The 17187-nt window shown below is 49.9% G+C and overlaps 1 protein-coding gene across 1 annotated transcript; it reads right to left on the bottom strand.

Moving 5' to 3' along the window:
- Positions 1-11104: 11104 nt before the first annotated feature.
- Positions 11105-13910, bottom strand: LOC127292727 (subtilisin-like protease SBT1.7). The gene has a single exon (XM_051322178.2). It carries the CDS (start codon positions 13698-13700, stop codon positions 11415-11417), a length of 2286 nt encoding a protein of 761 aa, XP_051178138.1. The 5' UTR covers positions 13701-13910; the 3' UTR covers positions 11105-11414.
- Between the last annotated feature and the right edge of the window lie 3277 nt (positions 13911-17187).

The raw sequence follows: 17187 nt of genomic DNA, 5'->3' as shown, positions 1-17187 counted from the left end.
CCTTGCTAACCTAAACCTTGTATCGAGAGGGAATACTTCTCATGCATCCAAAATACTTGAGCCAACCACTATGCCATTTGTGTCCACCATACCTACCTACTACATAGTATTTTCCGCCATTCCAAAGTAAATTGCTTGAGTGCTACCTTTAAAATTCCATCATTCACCTTTGCAATATATAGCTCATGGGACAAATAGCTTAAAAACTATTGTGGTATTGAATATGTAATTATGCACTTTATCTCTTATTAAGTTGCTTGTTGTGTGATAACCATGTTCACTGGGGACGCCATCAACTATTCATTGTTGAATTTCATGTGAGTTGCTATGCATGTCCGTCTTGTCTGAAGTAAGAGAGATCTACCACCTTATGGTTAAGCATGCATATGTTAGAGAAGAACATTGGGCCGCTAACTAAAGCCATGATCCATGGTGGAAGTTTTAGTTTTGGACATATATCCTCAATCTCAAATGAGAAAATTATTAATTGTTGTTACATGCTTATGCATAAAAGAGGAGTCCATTATCTGTTGTCTATGTTGTCCCGGTATGGATGTCTAAGTTGAAGAATAATCAATAGCGAGAAATCCAATGCGAGCTTTCTCCTTAGACCTTTGTACAGGCGGCATAGAGGTACCCCTTTGTGACACTTGGTTAAAACAGTGCATTGTGATGATCCGGTAGTCCAAGCTAATTAGGACAAGGTGCGGGCACTATTAGTACACTATGCATGAGGCTTGCAACTTATAAGATATAATTTACATGATGCATATGCTTTATTACTACCGTTGACAAAATTGTTTCATGTTTTCAAAATCAAAGCTCTAGCACAAATATAGCAATCGATGCTTTTTCCTCTATGGAGGACCATTCTTCTACTTTCAATGTTGAGTCAGTTCACCTATTTCTCTCCACCTCAAGAAGCAAACACTTGTGTGAACTATGCATTGATTCCTACATACTTGCTTATTGCACTTATTATATTACTCTATGTTGACAATATCCATGAGATATACATGTTACAAGTTGAAAGCAACCGCTGAAACTTAATCTTCTTTTGTGTTGCTTCAATGCTTTTACTTTGAATTATTGCTTTATGAGTTAACTCTTATGCAAGACTTATTGATGCTTGTCTTGAAGTGCTATTCATGAAAAGTCTTTGCTTTATGATTCACTTGTTTACTCATGTCATATACATTGTTTTGATCGCTGCATTCACTACATATGCTTTACAAATAGTATGATCAAGGTTATGATGGCATGTCACTCCAGAAATTATCTGTGTTATCGTTTTACCTGCTCGGGACGAGCAGAACTAAGCTTGGGGATGCTGATAATTTCTTATGTTCCATGCCACATTATTGATGTTATCTACATGTTTTATGCACACTTTATGTCATATTCGTGCATTTTCTGGAACTAACCTATTAACAAGATGTCGAAGTGCCAGTTGCTGTTTTCTGCTGTTTTTGGTTTCAGAAATCCTAGTAAGGAAATATTCTCGGAATTGGACGAAATCAAATCCCAGGGGCCTATTTTTCCACGAAGCTTCCAGAAGTCCGAAGACGAAACGAAGAGGGGCCACGGGGTGGCCAAACCCTAGGGCGGCGCGGCCCCACCCCTGGCCGCGCCGGCCTATAGTTTGGGCCCCCCGTGCCGCCTCTTGACTTGCCCTTCCGCCTACTTAAAGCCTCCGTGATGAAACCCCCAGTACCGAGAGCCACGATACGGAAAACCTTCCAGAGACGCCGCCAACGCCGATCCCATCTCGGGGGATCCAGGAGATCGCCTCCGGCACCCTGCCGGAGAGGGGAATCATCTCCCGGAGGACTCTACGCCGCCATGGTCGCCTCCGGTGTGATGTGTGAGTAGTCTACCCCTGGACTATGGGTCCATAGCAGTAGCTAGATGGTTGTCTTCTCCCCATTGTGCTATCATTGTCGGATCTTGTGAGCTGCCTAACATGATCAAGATCATCTATCTGTAATTCTATATGTTGCGTTTGTTGGGATCCGATGAATAGAGAATACTTGTTATGTTGATTATCAAAGTTATATCTACGTGTTGTTTATGATCTTGCATGCTTTCCGTTACTAGTAGATGCTCTGGCCAAGTAGATGCTTGTAACTCCAAGAGGGAGTACTTATGCTCGATAGTGGGTTCATGCCTGCATTGACACCGGGACGTGATGAGAAAGTTCTAAGGTTGTGTTGTCTTTGTTGCCACTAGGGATATAACATTGATGGTATGTGTATGGATGTAGTTGTTGATTACATTACGCTCCATAGTTAATGCAATTGTCTGGTGCTTTGCAACTTAATACTGGAGGGGGTTCGGATGATAACCTGAAGGTGGACTTTTTAGGCATAGATGCAGTTGGATGGCGGTCTATGTACTTTGTCGTAATGCCCAATTAAATCTCACTATACTCATCATGATATGTATGTGCATGGTCATGCTCTCTTTATTTGTCAATTGCCCAACTGTAATTTGTTCACCCAACATGCTGTTTATCTTATGGGAGAGACACCTCTAGTGAACTGTGGACCCCGGTCCAATTCTCTTTACTGAAATACAATCTACTGCAATACTTGTTCTACTGTTTTCTGCAAACAATCATCTTCCATACAATACGGTTAATCCTTTGTTACAGCAAGCCGGTGAGATTGACAACCTCACTGTTTCGTTGGGGCAAAGTACTTTGGTTGTGTTGTGCAGGTTCCACGTTGGCGCCGGAATCCCTGGTGTTGCGCCGCACTACATCCCGCCGCCATCAACCTTCAACGTGCTTCTTGGCTCCTCCTGGTTCGATAAACCTTGGTTTCTTTCTGAGGGAAAACTTGCTGCTGTGCGCATCATACCTTCCTCTTGGGGTTCCCAACGAACGTGTGAGTTACACGCCATCAGTGTGCATCGAGCAACCACACCTCACGGTGAGCCTCTTGTGGCGTTCGGGAGCACTAAGCAACCGCACCTCTCCACCGGAGATTAGCACTCGCAAGAGTGTGAACTCCGGGATAAATCATCGTCTCCCGCGTGCCTCGGTTATCTCTATACCCGAGCTCTTTACTTATGCACTTTACCTTGTGATAGCCATCGTGCTTGAAGTTATATATATCTTGCTATCACATACTTGCTTATATTGCTTAGCATAAGTTGTTGGTGCACATAGGTGAACCATTGCTTAGAATAAGTTGTTGGTGCTCATAGGTGAACAATAGTATATAGGCTTTGGGCTTGACAAAGTAAACGCTAGTTTTATTCCGCATTTGTTAAGCCCATCTCGTAAAAGTTTTAAATCGCCTATTCACCCCCCCTCTAGGCGACATCCGTGTCCTTTCAACATGTAGATATGTTATTCCATTATCTTTCTTTCTTGTTAGCTATGAGCTTAGTATTCTGAAGTTAAAATTATTTGTGCTTACAAGAAAGATGCATGATTGTTTCTATCACATGTATATTTGTTTGTTTCCCTCAACTCTTATGCTTGCTAATCAACCTTGCTAGCCAAAGACCTGCACTGAGAGGGAATGCTTCTCGTGCATCCAAACCCTTAGACCAAATCTATGCCACCAGTGTCCACCATAACTACCTATTATGTGGTATTTTGCGCCATTCCAAGTAAATACTTCATGTGCTACCTTTAAACAATTCAAAAGTTATCATCCCTTATTTGTGTCACTGTTTTATAGCTCATGAGGAAGTATGTGGTGTTTATCTTTCAATCTTGTTGGGCAGCTTTCACTAATGGACTAGTGGCTTCATCCACTTATCCTATAATTTTGCAAAAAGAGCTGGCAACGGGGTTCCCAGCCCCAATTAATCAACTTTCATTAATAATCCTCTTCACATGTTTTGCTCTGATTCATCAGTAAGCAACTTAATTTTGCAATAGACACTCCTCCATGGTATGTGAAATGTTGGAAGGCACCCGAGGATTCGGTTAGCCATGGCTTGAGAAAGCAAAGGTTGGGAGGAGTGTCATCCTTAAATAAACTAAAGTACATGTGTAAACAAAAGAGAAGAGGGATGATCTACCTTGCTCGTAGAGATAACGTCCTTCATGGGAGCCGCTCTTTAGAAGTCTGTTTGGCAAGGGGGTTAGAGTGCCCACTACCATTCGTTGACAACAACAAACACCTCTCAAAACTTTACTTTTATGCTTCCTATATGATTTCAAAACTTGAAAAGCTCTAGCACATGATTTAATCCCTGCTTCCCTCTGCGAAGGGCCTATCTTTTATTTTCATGTTGAGTCAGTAAACCTATTTCCCTCTATCTTAAGCAAGCAATTGAGTTGTTGTGATCCAACCATCTATATTGTGATCTACTTAATCATGCCTTTTATTTCTTCCTTGTTTAGTACAAGTTTTATCTGAATGAATATAGCTTTGAAGATTATCAATGATTATGAGGAGACTATTATGATTGAATATGCAAGTTTTGCTATAAGCTTTAATATAAGAGCGCTGCTCGATAAATTAGTACAATCCGTTAAATGTTCTCTGACCAAGAACGAAGTTTGCCATCACCAATTATGATTTCCTACGCACCTTTATTTGTGATTTCCTTCTACTTGTTTCAAGTTGAATTATATGAGGAAGTTGTCTACTAGAATGTCTTGTGTAAATTAATATGATGCTTCTTGTCCGTATTTTATTTATCGACTCTTCACTCCATAAACATGTGGTCTTGTTTACTGAGTTCAGTTTCGCTTGGGGACAAGCGAAGTCTAAGCTTGGGGGGAGTTGATACGTCCATTTTGCATCACTATTTTATATCATAATTTACTGTTATTCATTGATATATTTCATATTTGGAGATGATACTTATGTTATTTCATCTATTTTGCATGTTTCATGATTATTGGAGGATCGCGCACCGGAGTCAGGATTCTGCTGGAAAAAGCACCGTCAGAATGCAATATTTCGGAAGATCAGCAATTGACGGGAATTATATGAAAAATCCTATTTTTCCAGAAGACGAAGAGAGCCAAAAGGAGGAGTCGAGGAGGGCCGCCATGGGCCCCCCTCATAGGCCGGCGCGGGCCCTGCCCTGGCCGCGCCGCCTTGTGGGGAGGGGGCCCACGACCCCCTCTGGCCTCCTCTCCTTCGCGTACTTCTTCGTCCTGAAAACCTAAGCTCCAGAGGATAGTCGCGAAGAGTCACAGCCGTCTCTGCGGGGCGGAAAACACCAGAGAGAAAAGAGCTCTCCGGCAGGCTGAAATCTGCCGGGGAAATTCCCTCCCGGAGGGGGAAATCGACGCCATCGTCACCGTCATCGAGCTGGACATCATTGGGATCATCATCACCATCATCTCCATCATCATCACCACCATCTCCACCGTTGCACCTCGTCACCGATGTAACAATTAGGGTTGGATCTTGATTGTTTGATAGGGAAACTCTCCCGGTATTGATTTCTACTTGTTATTGATGCTATTGAGTGAAACCATTGAACCAAGGTTTTATGTTCAGATTGTTATTCATCATCATATCACCTCTGATCATGTTCCATATGATGTCTCGTGAGTAGTTCGTTTAGTTCTTGAGGACATGGGTGAAGTCTAAATGTTAGTAGTGAATTATGCTGGGTAATATTCAATGTTATGATATTTAAGTTGTGGTGTTATTCTTCTAGTGGTGTCATGTGAACGTCGACTACATGATACTTCACCTTTATGGGCCTAGGGGAATACATCTTGTATTCGTTTGCTAATTGCGGGGTTGTCGGAGTGACAGCAACCTGAACCCCCGTTGGTATATCGATGCAGGAGGGATAGCAGGATCTCAGAGTTTAAGACTATGGTTAGATTTATCTTAATTACTTTCTTGTATTTGCGGATGCTTGCAAGGGGTATAATCACAAGTATGTATTAGTCCTAGGAAGGGCGGTGCATTAGCATAGGTTCACCCACATAACACTTATCAAAACAATGAAGATTAATCAGCTATATGAAGCGAAAGCACTAGACTAAATTCCCGTGTGTCCTCAAGAACGTTTGGTCATTATAAGTAAATAAACCGGCTTGTTCTTTGTGCTAAAAAGGATTGGGCCACTCGCTGCAATTATTTCTCTCGCATTTTACTTACTCGTACTTTATTTATCTGCTATATCAAAACCCCCTGAATACTTGTATGTGAGCATTTACAGTGAATCCTTTATCGAAACTGCTTGTCAACACCTTCTGCTCCTCGTTGGGTTCGACACTCTTATTTATCGAAAGTACTACGATACACCCCCTATACTTGTGGGTCATCACAAGGCAGCTCCTGTCTATCAACGAGTCTAGAGGGTTCCTAGGAATGATTGACATCATAGATTGCATGCACTGGGAGTGGAAAACTGTCCATTTGGATGACAGGATCAGTACAACGGGCATGAGAAGGGACGGACTGTCATTCTTGAAGCTGTCATATCTCAAGATTTATGGATTTGGCATTCATTCCTTGGCATGGCCGGTTCCAACAATGACATCAATGTGTTGCACCGATCATCGGTTTTCAACAGAGTCATGCAAGGCAAAGCTCCCCGGGTGAGCTATGAGGTCAATAGAAATGAATATGACAAGCCATATTATCTAGCTGATGGCATCTATCCTGACTGGGCCACACTGGTGAAGACTGTCTGTAATCCAAACTCCGAGAAGACGAGGAGATTTGCCAAGATGCAAGAGGCTTGTAGGAAAGATGTGGAGCGCAAATTTGGTGTGCTCCAAGCTCGGTGGGCAATTGTCCGTCACCCGGCAAGAACATGGTCATTAAAGACCATGCATGAGGTGATGACATGCTACGTGATCATGCACAACATGATCGTTGAGAACGAGCGTCCTGATGGCCGCAATAAAAACCACTAGAAATTCCAAGGTGAGCTGGTTGCGTCACTCCTTGTTGCTTTATCTTGGGAGAACTATCTACATATGAATGTAGAAGTCACTGAGAAGAACGTGTGCAAACGGTTGCAGACGAATCTGATTGAGCATCAGTGAACATTGGCAGGCCATGAAGACCATGCCTAGAGAAATACCATCTTATTTTCATGTAGACTTTTTTAAATTTGGATGTAATAACTATGACTTCGTTGAAACTCTTCATTTTGTTGTTTTCAAACTTCATAATTCATGCCGTCGAGCCGCTGAAGGCACCCCAGGCGCAAACGGACGCGCGGACCGATCTTTCTCGCGTCTACCGCGCGACGCGGACGCTCGCGGACACCGATTTGCGTCGCCCCGCTGGAGATGCCCTCGGGGAATCTCCAACCATGCGACCTAAACGGACGCGCTGGGCCGTCCGTTTTGAGCCGTTTGGGTGGCCGAGCGGACACCCGGGCAGCGGCCCACGTCCGCGTGTCCGTTTCGGTCGCACGCTGCGCCCAACGCGCGGACGCACCGCATATGTAATAAAAAAAATGAAAATGGAAAAGGAAAACAACAAAAAATAAATTTAACCTAGTGGTTAATTAAACTTAGCCCTATTTTGGGCAATTTTTACACAAAAGAAAGCCCTATATGGGCTTTAAACTTTAAAAAAAAAGCAAACCCTAGCCAGGGTTTACGAGCACGGTGGCCGCCGGCAGTACTACTCCCAGTAGTACTCGTCGTTGTCGCCGTCGATGAGGACGACGCCCCCCGGCGGCGACGCGCTGTTCCGGCTCGAAATGCCGGAGGGCGCCGGGGACTTCGGCCAGGACGACCACTGCGCCCTTTCCCAGGAGGAGTGCGGGTCTGGAGGGCTCGCCGGCCTGCGCAGCCGTGCCCTCCGCGCGGACTCATGCCGGAGCTGCTCCTCCGCTGCGGCCTGCAGCTCCGCCTCTAGCCGGAGCGCGGCCCGGCGCTCCGCGTCCGCCGGCGCGCGCCCCCGGCGCTCCGCGTCCGCCGTGCGCGCGCCGGCGCTCCTCCTCCTCCCGGAGCGCCGCCGGCGCGTGGCCTCCTCCGCCGGCGCGCCATCTCGAGGAAGGCCCACGCCTCCGCCCTCGGGCGTCCTCCTGGGCCTTCCACGCCGCCTCCTCCGCCGCGGAGGCGCGCAGCGTCTCGGCGAGGTGCGGCCATTTGGCCGCTCGTCGAGGTCGCGCTGCTCGCGGACGCCGCGAGCGCCACCTGCAGCCTCCGGTCGTCCTCCTCCTCCTGGGGCAGGGGCTGCGGCCGGTGCGGGCCGGGACTGCTCGCCGATGTAGAGGCCACCGGGCGGCGCGGCCGCCTTGCGGTGTCTTGTGCGCGGGCCGCGCGCGAGGCCGCGCCATCGCGGACGTGAAGCACGTGTGCCGGCGCGCATCGTGCTCCACCTCGAACCACAAGTCCCGGTTGGGACTTGCATCGCCGTAAGCGGGGTCCTCACGGAGGTCCGCCGGCAGCTGCGCGCGGCGCCTCCGGATCTCCGCGACGCGGCGCGACCGGAGCCCGGGATGGGCGGCACCGAAACCCGATCCGGGCTCAGGTGCTAGCCGTGGGGAGGTGCACGTCCCCACGGCATTGGGACGCCGGCGTCCCAGAACATCCGCGCCACCGCTACGGTGACGTAGATCCGGTCGCGACTGGGAATCGCCGGCGGCCCCATGGCGAACGCCGCCGGCGCGACTGGCCGGCTGCTGCCGGCCTCGTGGTCGTTGGCGGACGGCTTGAACTCCCGTGGCGCCGAAGCTCGAACTCGTGCGTGCGGCCGGAGTGGAGAGCGGGGACTGGATAGGGACAGTCCCCCTCCCCAGTCCACATTTAATAGGACTGGGGCACCGACAGCTGGGCCAACCACGCGGACCAGGCGGACACGCGAGGACGCCTCGTGCCATCCGCGGCCACGCAAACCCTGCCCAGATTTAGGCCGGATTTGCGTCGATCCGGACGTCGCGGCTATCCGCGTGTTGGGCCCTTTTTTTGTCCGGCTGAACCCATCCGGACGCGCGGCGCGGGATGGGTCGCTCGGTTGGAGATGCCCTGAGCATACCCGTCTGGATGGGTCGCCCGATTGGAGATGTCCTGAGCATACCCGTCGATGGAGTTCATATGACTCTAGACACGTAAGATAATGGCGCCGCCGTGGACGACGGGGACACGTACGAACGGGGAAGACCCTGCACGTGGTGCGGTGAGCCGGACAGCGGCCAGTGCATTGAATTCCGCGCCGTCATATGGGACGAGACCGTTTTGGTGGCTGACGATGGTGGGTCAGCAGCACCTCGTGCAGCACAGCAGGACATGCCCGTGGAAAAGTACCAAAATCCATGCGGCACCTCTCACGCTTCACGAGGCAGCAGGGGCGTCGGGAGCAGCAGCTCGCTCCAACGGCTAGTGCTAGTCGGTCAGACCACGGCACCAGGCGCACAACAAAATCAGGCAGACATAAAGAGCACTACTACGAGTCTACGACTACGAGTACAAATGTACAAATATTTTAAACCTCGAATTCGTAGAGGTTTGGCGAAATAAATCCAAAGCTCCAAATTTCCATTGTTTGTACCCTAAATTTACGAATCCCAGTCTAGATCAAATCCTGAAATCTTTTGTGCATGTAAATAAAATAAAACTCCATACTAAATAATTAGGTGCTCTCGCTGACAAAGCTGACCCTCCATGTCATAACCATCTTCCACCTCCCATCTCTTCCCGGGGTCAACCGTGCCCATGCGTGCGAGCTATGCGAGGACTGACGCTCGGGCGGCACCCCATGGCCGAACCCGCGCAGCCTTGCGCGCGTCGTGAGAGCGCGGGAGCTACCATTGCAACATGACATCAGAGAGGGCTAGGGATAGCAAGGAGTTGGGCGGCAGGCGTGTCCCGCTCATGGGGGTCACGCGCGGATGGTCAATTGCGCCGCGGAGGCTCGACGGCAAACGAAATCCACAGTGGCGACGGTCAGCTAGAGGTGAAGAAGACCTGGATGATTTGGCCGATTCCGCCCTTGCCCGCTTGAATGCTTAGACTAGCATGATGAGGTTGGCGAGTTGGAGCTCCAAGGAACGACGACTTGGACCGGGAGGTCTGCTTTGTGACGGTAACGTGGACGGAAACGTCGTGTACGAAGAGGGATTGAAGGTAGTGGATGGATATGATGAGTGGGCCACCATTGTTAGAGAGATACTGTGTAATCCCGACCGAGATTGTTGCTTTCCCGGTGCACCAAATAGCTTCAGGGTATGTTCGGTCGGAGCGGGCTTGAGGCGGACCGGGAGGTATTAACTGGTAATTAAACTGATTCCCTGCCAATCCTCTCCGGGTAGGGTGTAACCGAACAAAGGCCTCAAGGTTTAATTTAGACCGAGATTCATAAGTTCAGGGTATAAACGATAAAAATTTGGAGTTTAGAGTTTATTTCACAGAACCTATGTGAATTCCGAACCTATGTGAATTCAGGGTTCCAAATAGACTTTTATTTTCCATCCAGAAACAAAGATGTGCAGTTGAGTTGCATCAAGCTAGATTCGTTCCAGTCCTTCAGTTTAGATCGTGTCCCTGTGAGATGTGACCGTGTGAGCGATCCACCCATCCGATCGTTTATTTCATGGATTTCGCGTGGGCTCACGCGTTTCGGACAAGAAAAACAATCTCGGAACAATATCTAGCGCGGTAGTACTATGATCAATCCATCGCACGGACGCGTGTGTGGGCCACAGACAAGAACAAGGCACTGAAAAATTGTGATACCATCACGCCGTTGCCATTGATGCGATGCGAGGAGCGAAAAAGGAGCTCACGTGCAGCGGGTCGGTACTACTGCTGCCGCTGCTGTCTGCGGATGCTGCAGGTGGTGCGTGCTAAATGCTGGAGCCATACGTCCAGCGAAGACAAGGCAATGGATTTTCCACATCAATTTGCTCTGCGATCCTACGGTGGAATTTAAGGTAGTACTACCGCAGTAATGGCATATCAACTTGTTCCGTTGGTGGTTTCATATTGCTAAATTATTCAGAGGGTCGTGGCCGGCCAAAATGCTCGTGTATCCCAGTATCCACTGCTACAGTCCAACTAAGTCTGACCACGGTCGGCAAAATGGTAATATCATAATCAAATTCGACAAGCAGATGCGTATAATTTGTCAGTTATCGTAGAAAGAAAGGATTCATCAGTTCCAAGAAGCACATGGTACGTACAGATCATGGCCAAATCGCGGGTACATTATCACCAAGAGTCATTGATTTTATGCTGGTCCATTATCCTTTAATCTGTCTCTGTTTAAGAGTACACCACCAATGCATCATTCACTCACTTCCTCACCATGCTAATTCACAGATCTATGCCCAATTCATCCCCACAACTCGAGTAAATCACCACACGAATCGACAGATCACACACATAACAGTTATCTTTGCCATCTATTGCTTCCAATCGAAACAATGGCGGGCACCATTGCTTACTGCCCCGCCGCGTTTATCCACCCCAACACAATCGCTACTAATTAGCTATACCCCGCCGGACGGACGGACGGTCAGGTCCACGTCGCCACGATCGGGCTGGCGACGACGTGGTGGTCGCTGGACCAGACGAGCCGCCCGAACCCGGTCGTGCCGGACGGCAGCCCGGCCGCGGCGAAGCTCACCGTGTAGCTCTTCTTCTCGCCGGCCTTTGTGAAGGTCAGCGTCGACGGCTCGACGGACACGCTGATCGGCGTGCTGCCCGCCGCGGCGCTCGCGGTCACCTTGTACGTGCCGGGCGGCCCGACGTTGGTCACCGTGCGGGTGTGCTTCTCCTTGCCGCCGGCCGCCGGGAGCGTCACGGAGAACGACGGGTAGTTGAGCGCGGCCACCGAGTACGTTTTCTTGTCGCTGCACCGGTCCGTGGAGTGCTTGGTGAGCGCGGCGATCTGGGACGGCTCGTAGTCGATGGCGCAGAGGAAGTCCAGGTAGTCGGCGGCGGTGAGGTCGTACACCAGGCCCGGGTCGAGCGCCTTGCTGGGATCGACGTGGCCGGCTCCGACGTCCAGCGGCGTGGCCGGGCGGCTGGTGGCCACGTCCAGGAGGCCGCCGCCGCTGGGGTACGCCGCGTACGCCGTGGTCATCAGCGCGGAACGGATGACCGCCGGGCTCCAGTCCTGGTGCGCCGAGCGGAGCAGCGCCGCGAGACCGCTCACGTGCGGGCACGACATGGACGTGCCGGAGATGATGTTGAAGCTGGTGCGCCGGGTGTCGTCGGCGATCCCCGAGGGCCCGACGGATCCCGACCACGCCGCGAGGATGTTCACGCCGGGGGCGATCAGGTCCGGCTTGAGGATGCCGGGGGTCACCGTGTTTGGCCCCCTCGAGGAGAATGCGGCCACGACGGGCGACGGCTGGATCCCGACCTTGGTGCCGGCGAACACCAGGTTGGCGGTCGGGTTCGGGTTCGACGTGGCGTAGGTCCTCATGGCGTTGCCGGCCTTCTCCCCGACGCCGGCGCCGGGGAGAATGTGCGCGTCAGCGACGAGCTCTTCGCCGTTGGCGGCGGTGTTGGCGAGCACCATGCCGGCGCCGCCGGCGTCTCTGACGACGAACCCCTTCTGGACCCTGGCATTGGTGCCACGGTCGCAGAGGACGATCTTGCCGGCGACCTTGGCTGGGATGAGGCTGCCGGTCATGCACAGCGCGCCCATGCTGCTGTTGGACGCGTTCCCCGCGTAGATGAACGGGACCGGCGTGGTGGGCAGCTGCTTGCCGCTGTACAGGGAGACGCCGGTGTACTTGTTGCCGTTGCCGAGGGTGACGTACGCGGGGAAGTCGCGGTCGAGCGTGCCGGCGCCCACGGTGTTGATCCACGGCGCGCCGTTGGCGAGCGACGCCGCGCCCGGCCCGGCGTTGCCCGCCGAGCAGGACACGAAGATCCCCTTCTCCATGGCGCTGTAGGCGCCGATCGCGATGCTGTCGCGGTAGTAGTCGGACGTGCCGCCGCCGAGGGAGAGTGAGAGCACGTCCACGCCGTCGGCCACGGCGACCTCCATGCCCTTGAGGATGTCGGAGCTGAAGCAGCCGCCGACCCAGCACACCTTGTAGGTGGCCACGCGCGCGCGCGGCGCCATGCCCCTGGCCGTCCCGGGCGCGTAGCCGAGCAGGTCGGCGCCGTGCACGGTCGAGCCCGCCGCCGTGCTGGAGGTGTGCGTGCCGTGCCCGTCGTTGTCCCTCGGCGAGCGCGACTCCTTGGATGGGTCCACGGGGCCCTTGGACGCCTCGTACCCGGCCAGGAAGAACCTCGCGCCGATGAGCTTGCGGTTGCACGCGGAGGAGTTGAAGTCGCTGCCAGTCTCGCACTTGCCCTTCCAGCTCGCCGGGACCGGGCCGAGCCCGGCGTCGTCGTAGCTGGCCCTCTCTGGCCACACGCCGGTGTCCAGCACGCCGACGACGACGTCGGTGGAGGTGCCCGACTCCGGGAACATGGCGTCCGCCCTCTCCAGCCCCAGGAACTCCGGGGTCCGGGTGGTGTGCAGCTCGTACCGCGTCTCCGGGTTGACGAGCAGCACGCCGGGCTGCGCCTCCAGGGCCCTGACCTCCGCGCGCGTCAGACGCGCCGAGTAGCCGTGGAGGAGGGTGTCGTAGGTGTAGATCACGGAGGCGGCGCCGGCGGACACGGACCGCAGCGACGACGCGTACCAGTCGCCGTGCGCCGCGAAGCCGCTGGGCTTGGCGGAGTGCGACATGTGGACGACGTACGTTTCCCGGCCGTCATCCCGCGCGGCTGCAGCCGCCGCTACGAAAATGGCTACGGCAAAGATCGCCGCCACAGATCTCCTGCCATGGCACCGCATCGTGAGAGAAGCTGGAGGTGTGTGTCACTACTGAATGAATGGGAGTGCGAGGTGGATGGCGCCGGCGTTTATATAGAATCGGCGAGACGGTGGAGCCGTGGAGTGATTGCAAGAGGACAAGGATACAGATGGATCGATGGCTGGGAGCGAAGGCGAGCGAGACGAAGGTGGCGAGTGAGGGAGCGACTGAGAGAGACGAGTGAGCGAAGTAGCCGCACATGGTCTGGCCTGTTTTATGTTGGGTTCGGTAATAGCATCAGCAGCACCACATGACCGTTCCAGGGCGAAAAGATGCCTGCTTGCTTCGCAGACTGTGAAAGTGGTCTTTACTGGTCAAGAACAGTTGTCGCACCCTCCGCATTTTCTTAAGTGCCTCTCCCATGCTGGAGCGCCGCTGGAGCACCAGGTAAACTTTGATGATCTCCCACCTAAACAAAATCCAACTTTCAGCTAAGAAATGATGTTTTTTTCCAGGTGCGGGTGTAGTAGGATTGTGTCCTTCGTGGCAATGATGCAGCCCATTTGGAAGCTACCAGATTCTAGGGATATCAGGAATTGAGAACATTGCACAAGCAAGTAACTCTTTGGGCTATTGTTGCATAAATCAGTGATTTAAATTTTTGTTGCACAAATCAGTGACTTGAGAGGCAATTATTTGCAAGGAATAAATTATACATTTAGATGTTCTAACAAGTACCAATGGGGCCTCTGGATGTGTGCCCCATGGCCTTGGGTGTGTTCCGATTTTGTGCAAGAAAATATCTGAGTTGAAGAAATTTTGGCAGGTAACCCTAAATAAACAATGTGTGTGCTATTTTACTTTAAGTAAAATTCCATAAAAATTATAATTGAGTGATGTTTTTCACTGAATTCATAATTGCTATGTGATTATTTGGTCAGAACATTAATTAAGATTTTTTACTTCAATTTTAGAATCACTAAAAATCCAATTATAAAATTCAAACCCCTCATAACACCATTTTCCTTAATAAAATAAAAATTAATAGGAATTAAATTTAACCAAATGTGAAATAATGTCTAGGCCTACATTTCAATCTAAGACCAATAATGAAATAAGAAAACACTTGTTTGACTTAAAACTTAAATAACCCATAGAGTCCTTTCTCATCAAAATGAAATACTTATGTAAAGTAGAGAAAATATGAAATGAAATAAAACCCTGATAAAATTATCTAGGAACAAAAGGTCATTTCTCAGTATTCTTAGACACCAAAATAAAAGTTACCTAGGTTCGTGGTAGAAGGAGAGGAAGAAGGAATGATTCACGGGTACAGCGGCCAATATATTTCCTTAGTGAAGTCTTATCACCATCTAAATAGCACTACCCGCAGTATCAGAAGATAGCATATGGAGTGTTCATGTCGGTGATGATCCACAAGTATAGGGGATCGTAACAGTCTTCGCGGGAAGTAAAACCCAATTTATTGATTCGACACAAGGGGAGACAAAGAATACTTGAAAGCCTTAACAATGAGTTGTCAATTCACCGCACTGAAACAGACTTGCTCGCAAGAGTTTATCAGTAGTAACAGTTTTATAGTAGTGGCAGTAGTGAAATAACAGCAGCAGAGTAATAAAAATAGCAGTAGTGATTATAGTAAACAGCATGATTAAAATATTGTAGGCACAGGGATGGATGACGGGCGTTGCATGGATGAGAGAAACTCATGTAACAATCAAAGCAGGGCATTTGCAGATAATAATAAAACGGTGTCCAAGTACTAAGCAATCCATAGGCATGTGTTCCGTATATAGTCGTACGTGCTCGCAATGAGAAACTTGCACAACATCTTTTGTCCTACCAGCCGGTGGCAGCCGGGCCTCTAGGGAATCTACTGGAAATTACGGTACTCCTTTTAATAGAGTACCGGAGCAAAGCATTAACACTCCGTGAACACATGTGATCCTCACATCACTGCCTTCCCCTCCGGTTGTCCCAATTTCTGTCACTTTGGGGCCTCGGGTTCCGGACAGCGACACGTGTATACAACTTGCAGGTAAGATCATAAAACAATGCATATCATCATGAAACAATAACATGTTCAGATCTGAGATCATGGCACTCGGGCCCTAGTGACAAGCATTAAGCATAACAAGTTGCAACAATATCATCAAAGTACCAATTACGGACACTAGGCACTATGCCCTAACAATCTTATGCTATTACATGACCAATCTCATCTAATCCCTACCATCCCCTTCAGCCTACAGCGGGGGAATTACTCACACATGGATGGGGAAAAACATTGCTGGTCGATGGAGAGGCATCGGTGGTGATGATGGTGATGATCTCCTCCAATTCCCTGTCCCGGCGGAGTGCCAGAACGGAGTTTCTGGTCCCGAGACGGAGTTTCGCGACGGTGGCGGCGTACTGGATGGTTTCTGGCGACTTCGACTTCTTGTCTCGCGTTTTTAGATCGAAACCCTTACGTAGTCCAGAGGGGGCGTCAGAGGCTGGCCGAGGGGGCCACACACTAGGGCGGCGCGCCCCCCCTCCAGGCCGCGCTGGCCTATTGTGTGGGGGCCCTGGGCCTCCCCTAGGCCTGTCCTTCTGGCTCCGTAAATCTTCTGGAAAAATGGGCCCTTTGACATAAATTCCGGGGATTTTCCTGAAAGTTGAATTTCTGCACAAAAACGAGACACCAGGGCAATTCTGCTGAAAACAGCGTTAGTCCGTGTTAGTTGTATCCAAAATACACAAATTAGAGGCAAAACAATAGCAAAAGTGTTCGGGAAAGTAGATACGTTTTGGACGTATCAATTCCCCCCAAGCTTAGCTTATTGCTTGTCCTCAAGCAATTCAGTTAACAACTGAGTGCGATAAAAGAACTTTCACGAACACATTTGTTCATATGATGTAAATATTCTCATGATATGGACAAGTACTTAGGCAGTTCATAATAAGATACATGCAAATAAGATCATCTAATAGCTATGTCAATCATGGAAAAGGTACCAACAAATTAATAATAAGCATCATGAATCATGTCTATCAGCAGGATTGCAATGTTCATAAAAGGATATGATAAAGTGGTATCTCACTTGCCCATATTTGTACAGCAAAACATAAATGCTCGGACACCTTTGAAGTTTATGGAAAGACTAGAAGTAGAGATTGTCAAAGATAAAAGCATCAAAGTTATACCACAGTCAATCACATTTTGGGACAAGCATATTATACTAAGAATGACAGTTGTGCTCTCAAGAAAGTGCTCAAAGAAAGGATGGTGACTCAACATAAAAGTAAAAGATTGACCCTTTCGCAGAGGAAAGCAGGGATTAATATGCGCTAGAGCTTTTCATTTTTTTAAACAGGAGTAAAATCATTTTGAGAGGTGCTTGTTGTTGTCAACGAATGGTAATGGGTACACCAACTACCTCGCCAACCAGACTTTCAAGAGCGGCTCCCATGAAGGACGTTATTTCTACCAGCAAGGTAAATCATCCCTCTTCTCTTTTGTTTACA

This window comes from Lolium perenne, chromosome 4 (assembly GCF_019359855.2).
Source record: "Lolium perenne isolate Kyuss_39 chromosome 4, Kyuss_2.0, whole genome shotgun sequence".
NCBI lineage: Eukaryota > Viridiplantae > Streptophyta > Magnoliopsida > Poales > Poaceae > Lolium > Lolium perenne.
Note: the sequence above shows the minus strand (reverse complement) of the source record. Positions and strands in the feature narration are given on the sequence as shown.